Source organism: Camellia sinensis, chromosome 2, assembly GCF_055761805.1.
Source record: "Camellia sinensis isolate YWXY chromosome 2, ASM5576180v1, whole genome shotgun sequence".
In the NCBI taxonomy this organism is placed as follows: Eukaryota; Viridiplantae; Streptophyta; class Magnoliopsida; order Ericales; family Theaceae; genus Camellia; species Camellia sinensis.
Genome location: NC_138962.1, coordinates 40,272,853 through 40,279,764, shown reverse-complemented (window position 1 = coordinate 40,279,764; position 6,912 = coordinate 40,272,853). Strand labels below are relative to the sequence as shown.

Below are 6,912 nucleotides of genomic sequence, written 5' to 3'. Positions count from 1 at the left end.
CGAGCGTAAGACACAACGTCCCGCTCGAGCGTCAATTCTTCCGCTCGAGCAGACATCAAAACAGTGTAAAGTGCTGGGAGCACGAATTCCACGCTCGAGCGCCACTTCCCCCGCTCGAGCGGGAGTCCAAAATCTGGAAAACCTAGATTTGAGTCCCAAGTTGAAAACCAAGTTTTAATGCATCAAATTCGATTCCTTTGGACCCTTTTCCTGGAAAACATTTGTAAATACATAGAATAACATGATTCAAAGCTCAATTGTAAAAACAAAGCCCAAAAGGAAGATCAATTCAACTCAATTTGAAACCAAATTTTCATGAACATGAAGAACATGCAAGCATGCATGAATTTAACCAATTCAAAGCTTCCAACACTTGCTCTAATGAGCCAATATTTTCAAAAACATGATGATTTCATGAACCTTAGCTAAAACTTGGACATGCATGTAACAATTTTTCATGAAATCAACTCAAACATCAACAATACAAACATGCATGCATGGAATGAGCTTCAATTCAACATTATAAGGCTCAATCTAGGCTTAGATCACTAAGGACATAAGAACCATGCAAGAACAAGCTTAAACACAACAATGAGAGGTTGAATTCCCTTACCTAAGTCTTCAATTATGAGACTATAAGCTCAAGTTTGCAAATTACTCTTCAATTCCTTCAATTACCAACCAAAACTCAAGATGGAACTCAATTTCTCTCACTCTCTCCCTCTCTTCTCTCTTGGTCGGCTAAGGGTCTCAAATGAGATGAACAAAATGATTCCAAGATGAAATAAACCAAGCCTCAAAATGTTTAGGTAGTGGCCCCTCACAATGGCATTAAGGTAAATAAGTCAAACTATGTAATTTAGCTTATTTTAATCTAATTTAATCATACCAAATCACATTTTAAATAATTATGCCATAAATTCACATAAATCCTAATGATCATAAAACATCAATCGATTTCTGGTTCGGCCACCGATAAGGCCTTCAATTTGCAGTTTAAACATAAATACACAAATAGATAATCAAACAGGCAACAGATAGATATACAATTAAACAGATATACTCAGTCAATTCAGTTCCAGATTTCAGTCAGTCTGGTCAGTATTTCAGTCAGTTCAATTACCAATCATAATCAGTCTCAGTTTAGCAGTAATCAGTGGTTACTCGGTAAACAGTGGTGAGGGTTATTACACTACATAACTTCCAGCAAGGAAATGTCTGTAGACTGTTATTCTAGGAGAGGTCGAGATTTCTGAGGTTAACCAATTATTCTATACCTTGGGGTACTTCTTCTATCTGACTTCTTTTCAGTTTTAACTCTTTCAATGCCTTTAGTTTCTCCAGTGACGACACATACTTCAGTCTTACACAGTCCTTCAGTAACAATGTATGCAAATTCACCAACTTGGAGATAGAATCTGGCGTAGACTCTATGTAGGTGCCGGACAAATCCAATACATTGAGATGATGCATATGCGCAAAAAAAGAATTTGGAATTCATAATAATGGGTTATATCCAAGTAACAAGGTGGTGAGCCGAGGGCAAATGGGGGGTCTAAAAGGAAGTTCTTCTATCTTGTTGTACATTAAGGAAACCCTCTCAAGATCCTCAGACCAATCTTCGTATGCTACTCCTCCTAATCCCTCACCAGCTTTTGCCATGAATCAAGGACTAGTTGATGTTATTTTGAGAGCCATATCTCTTATCAAATCATGCAACCTCACGAATTCTTCCTTATGTATGTTGGTATGACTCTCCAATAAGCAAGTATTTATGAGTTTATTTAATATAGCGTGACCTTTGTCAAACATTGCTTCTATACTGTTCATCTCAGCCATTAGTCCCTCGGCAATCCAATATTCTATCAGCTCTTCCCTAGGGATGATATTGTCTTCTGGATACAATGCACAATATAAGAAACAATGTTGGAGCTTTTCTTCATTTAGGCGACTATAACTAAATTTTAGTCGCTCGAAAATCACACTTTCATTGTCCTTGATCTGTTTTGTTGAACTGGTGTCACGACCCAAACCCGGCCCTATGGGTTTAGCACCGTAACCGGCCAGTAATCCAAGATTACCGAAGGCCTGCAGGACAGTAATACAGTAAAATAGAGTACAGGGCCTGGCGGAAGCCAATACAGTAAATAAACAGTGCCCAATGAGCTATGACAGTCTGTATGCAAAAAGACTTCTCATACATTATACATAAACAGTATAGAACAGTATGCACAACATTTACAATCATCCAGACTAGGGACTCAATCCCTGCATATCAGTATGGTAAACATTCAGTCTATACAGAATGGTAAGACAGTACAGAAGGGGAAAATCTAAAACACCCCTAAGCCTTAACGGTTAGGCTCGGAACCTCGCAGTGAGGCACATAGGCTGGCTTGACAAAACTGGAGGAATCCTGACGCTTCTAGCCGCGGTCTGGTGCCTGTACACCTACATATATATATGAGCAGTGAGCTAAAGCCCAGTGAATAACATAATGCGTAAAGAGGTTAAGAATGAATGTCCTTACAGTATGAAAACAGTTCATTTCAATCAGCATTCAGTTGTTCAGTACAGTAAACAGTCATATGTGGTACATCCGTTAGCATAACAGTAAACAGTAGGTCTAGAAAACCGAACAGTAATGATGGCCATCAGTCAGTAAACAGTAGTGGTTCCAACAAGGGAACCGACAGAGATCTCTGTAACAGTAACAGTAACAGTAGGTGCTAAGGATGCCACAATACAATTCAGAATATAGGACATACATTCATTCAGTTAACAGTAATCAGTTCAGAAACAGTACAGTTCGGTTGTTCAGAAAATAATCATTTGTAAACATATCTTTACACAATCGTTACTCACAGAGTTTGGGCTACAGTATGCTAGAGCGTGTCTCCCCAGTCGCCAACCCTACACAGTTAACAGATTGAACACACACTAAGCTACACAGTTGGGAAATATCATAACTTAATCCCTAATGCCTCGGTGTGTTCTACATCTATATCCTCAACAAGATGTCTTAAACTAGGCCTAGGAATGCCTAGAATGGGATGAGGATGCAAAGATGCACATGTAAAAGCATTTTCAGAATTTTCAGAAAAACAGAGTCCCGCTCGAGCGCAGGTTTCCCCGCTCGAGCGGTCATGCAACAAAGGTACACGCTCGAGCGTAAACTTTCCCGCTCGAGCATACTGTAAAAGTACTGGATGGGTGAAATCCCCGCTCGACGCCCGCTCGAGCTTGAGACATGACTCCGCTCGAGCGCCCAATCCTCCGCTCGAGCGGACTGTAAAACAGTGCAAAATGCTGGATGCTCGGATTCCACGCTCGAGCGGCACTTCCCCCGCTCGAGCGGAAGTGCAAAATCTGGAAAACCCAGATTGCACCTCCAAGCCAAAAACCAAGTTCAAAAGCATCAAAACCAATCCTCTTGGGCCCATTTTCTGGAAAACATTTATAAACACATAGAATAACATGTTTCAAAGCTCAATTTTAAGAAATCAAAGCCCAAGGGTGTTTAATTCAAACTCCATTTAAACCATTTTTAAAGCACAAGATGAACATGCAAACATGCATGAATTCAAACCATTTCAAAGCTTCGATTTGATGCTCTAAGGAGCCAATTCTTTTCAAAACATGATGAAATCATGGACTACACTCAAGACATGAACATGCATGTAACATTTTGCCATGAAAACAACTCAAAATCCAACAATACTACCATGCATGCAAAGATTGGGCTTCAATTCACCATTAATGAACCAATTCATGACTTAGCTCTACAATTGGACATGAACCATGCATGAATCAACTTAAACACAAGTCAAAAGGATGAAATTCATACCTAGGTTCCTTGAATGCAAGTCTAGAGGTTCAAATTAACAATCCACACTTCAATCTTCAAGCAATTCTACCAATGAACTCAAGATCCACTCAATTCTCTCTCACTCTCTATCTTGGTCGGTTGAGTCTAAGGAATGAGCTGATGGAATGTGTATGAATGAGTGTAATGAGGCTCAAAGATGATTCAAGTAGTGGGCCACTTAAGTGGCATTAAGGTAATTAAGCCTAACTCTTTAATTAGCTTATTTTAATCTAATCTAATCATACCTAATCAATTTTCAAATAAATATACCATAAAATCACATTAATTATGACGATCGTAAAACACCAATCGGTTTCTAATTCGGCCGCCGATAAGGCCTTCAATTAGCAGTTTAAACGCTCAAACATGAACAGATAAAATAAACAATCAACAGATAGAATGCAATTCAAACGTACATACTCAGTCAATTCAGTTCCAGTTTTCAGTCAGTCAGTTCAGTATTTTAATCAGTTCAATTATCAGTCATAATCAGTTCAGTTTCACAGTAATCAACGTTTATCGGTAAGCAGTGGTGAGGGTCATTACAACTGGTCAATTCATTTAATGCATTTCTCCACCCACGAATGTCATTTACTCCCCTCATACTGTCAGCTATAGTAGTGATTGCAAGAGACAGACGTGCACATTCTTTGGCAACTTTTGTTGCAATTTCTTTCACTTTTGGAGTAAGAACTGTCTGATGTTCTTCAACCTGGCTCATAAATAGATTCAGTGCTTCATCTTCCGTGAGAAGCTCTACTTTGACAGCTCTGCACTTCATCTTCCTACACACTTCTAACGATTGTGTAGTTAACACTAGTTTGCATTCATTAGATATGGATGGCTTTGGAATACCTGTCTTATCTAGAGGAAATGTTTTCCACAGATCATCTAAGATGAGCACATACCTCTTCTTTTCAAAAAGCATTGTATACAATTCTGATGCTTTTTTTGTTTCATCCCCATAACTCGACAAATCAAGATTCAGTGCCTTGGCTATCTGCCTCTGTAGATTTCTAATGTTGAATGCTTTAGATACTGTGACCCAAATAACATCATCAAAGTTACAAGCTTCATTCAAGAGTTCATTGTTAATGTGATGCATGATGGTTGTTTTACCAATTCCCCCTATTCCAAAAATGCCAATCCTTCTAACCTCATCATCCATCAAGTATTTCCATACATTCTCCATGTTCCTTGCACTTGTGTTTTCACAAAACGATCCCATTGTTGGTATGAACAGTCCACTAGTTGGAAGTGCTTCAATCAGCAAACCATTAGAAAATTTAACCTTTTCCTGCAGTTCTGCCACCTCTTGAATCTTCTCTACAACAAGCTTTCCCAATTGTACACGTGAGAAAACGTTCTTCCATCCTACTACTTCTTGCTCTTGTCTTTGCAAAGTTCGCATATCACCTCTTGACATTTGCACATCTCCGAGCCAATCTTGAACTACTTTCTTTCTTCTTTTCCCTGATTGCTGCTCTGCACTGCTCAGTTCAGTCTTTATATCATCCTCTTGACTGCTCAAATCCTCTATCTTTCTTTTGAAAATTTTCAAGTTTGCATCAAGGCTGTTGATATATCCAAACCATTTTCCAGTTGCTTCCCCCAAATTTTTCACAATTTCAAAAATTGACACTAAGAATTCCATGGTGTGGTGTGGTTAGTTCCTACAAATATAGAAGTTGCAAAGGATTGTAGTTAAAAGGGAAAAAATCTTGAAGAAAACTTCAATATCAATTGTGACACTACCATTCAAAAGCTATTTGAATTTGATTAAAAACAAAAGCAAGAGAAAGGAAATTATGCTAATATTTGCAAATTGACTTCATATTCACCTCAAAGTCAGTCTTGAATCACTGACAAAAGAATGATTGTACTAAATAAATAATAGTAAAAATGGACCAGCATTTATGTTATTCAAGAATTTTGATCTGATGTTGTTCGTAAATTTAAGGTAGGTGGATAATTTGAAACACAAATATGAATAAGGTCAATAACAGCAATTGGAACTGTATAATACCTAATAAACCCACAAAAACTCTGATTTTATTTTATTCTTGTGTATTGATAATATAGTTATGTTGCTACTTGCAGCATTTCAATGAAGTGAACAAGAATTGGATAACATCTTTCAGGCATTTCCAGCAATATACTAAAAAAATTTTGTAGGACAAATTTTTTTTAGGAACATTTTGCTTTAAAGGAACTTCCACTCCCTACATTGCAAACCATTTCTAGAGCTTGAGTTTTCAGAGATAAAAATAAGTTTCCGAATACAGAACTGAACTTCCCTTGGCCTGTGTTTGGTTGAGGGATTTGAGGAGAAATTTGGAAAGGGAAAGGGAAAATGTATGTGAAATTAGGTAAAATGTAAATATATTATATTCACATTTTTACCAACCTTTTTCCTTTCTCTTTCAAAACCTCTTCCAAAATCCCCTAACCAAACACAGCCTCAGTAATTTGCCTTAAAAAATCACAGAGCAAAACATGAATTGAAACAATTCAATTTTTTAACAAAAAGTAAAAAAAACAAGTTACATAGAGAGAGCTCATGTCTCAACTGAAACTTGAACTCCTACACCTCTCCATTGTATGAGAAAGATGGCATAAATGACTTCCAGACAAAAGAAGAATAAAAGCTTACAGCTGAATTCTCTAGCTTGGTAATATATACAATACAATGTTTTACTTCTTAGTTTGGAATATTGAAGGAAGATAAATTGCTTTCCATTTTATGAATTAGATCACAACTGTGGACATGTACATAAATGGTCCTCTGTCTACTCAACAAAAATAAATAAATAAATCAATCAAAATCGCGACTGTGGACATGTATCAATACAAGCTTGGCTCAACAAAAAAAAAGAAAAAAAAAGCCAAGATTGAGGGCCAACTTCAAATAATAGCAAAAGAAAACTGAAGCTTAGTAATCCCAGAAAAAGTCACCTTCTGGTGTGTTCAGAGACTAATTTTGATAAAGCTTGGAAACCAAACTGTCTAAGAAGATAAAAAAGAAACAGACCAAACAATAATGA

General features: G+C 37.3%; 1 protein-coding gene across 1 annotated transcript; it reads right to left on the bottom strand.

Annotated features, from left to right (window-relative positions):
- Window positions 1-1,198: 1,198 nt before the first annotated feature.
- Window positions 1,199-5,857, bottom strand: LOC114313213 (putative disease resistance protein At5g63020). The gene is made up of 3 exons (XM_082908493.1): window positions 4,383-5,857; window positions 1,669-2,001; window positions 1,199-1,482 (listed from the first exon to the last, which is right to left on the bottom strand). The coding sequence occupies exons 1-3, from the start codon at window positions 5,520-5,522 to the stop codon at window positions 1,267-1,269; spliced, it is 1,689 nt and encodes a 562-aa protein (XP_082764619.1). The 5' UTR covers window positions 5,523-5,857; the 3' UTR covers window positions 1,199-1,266.
- Window positions 5,858-6,912: the final 1,055 nt, after the last annotated feature.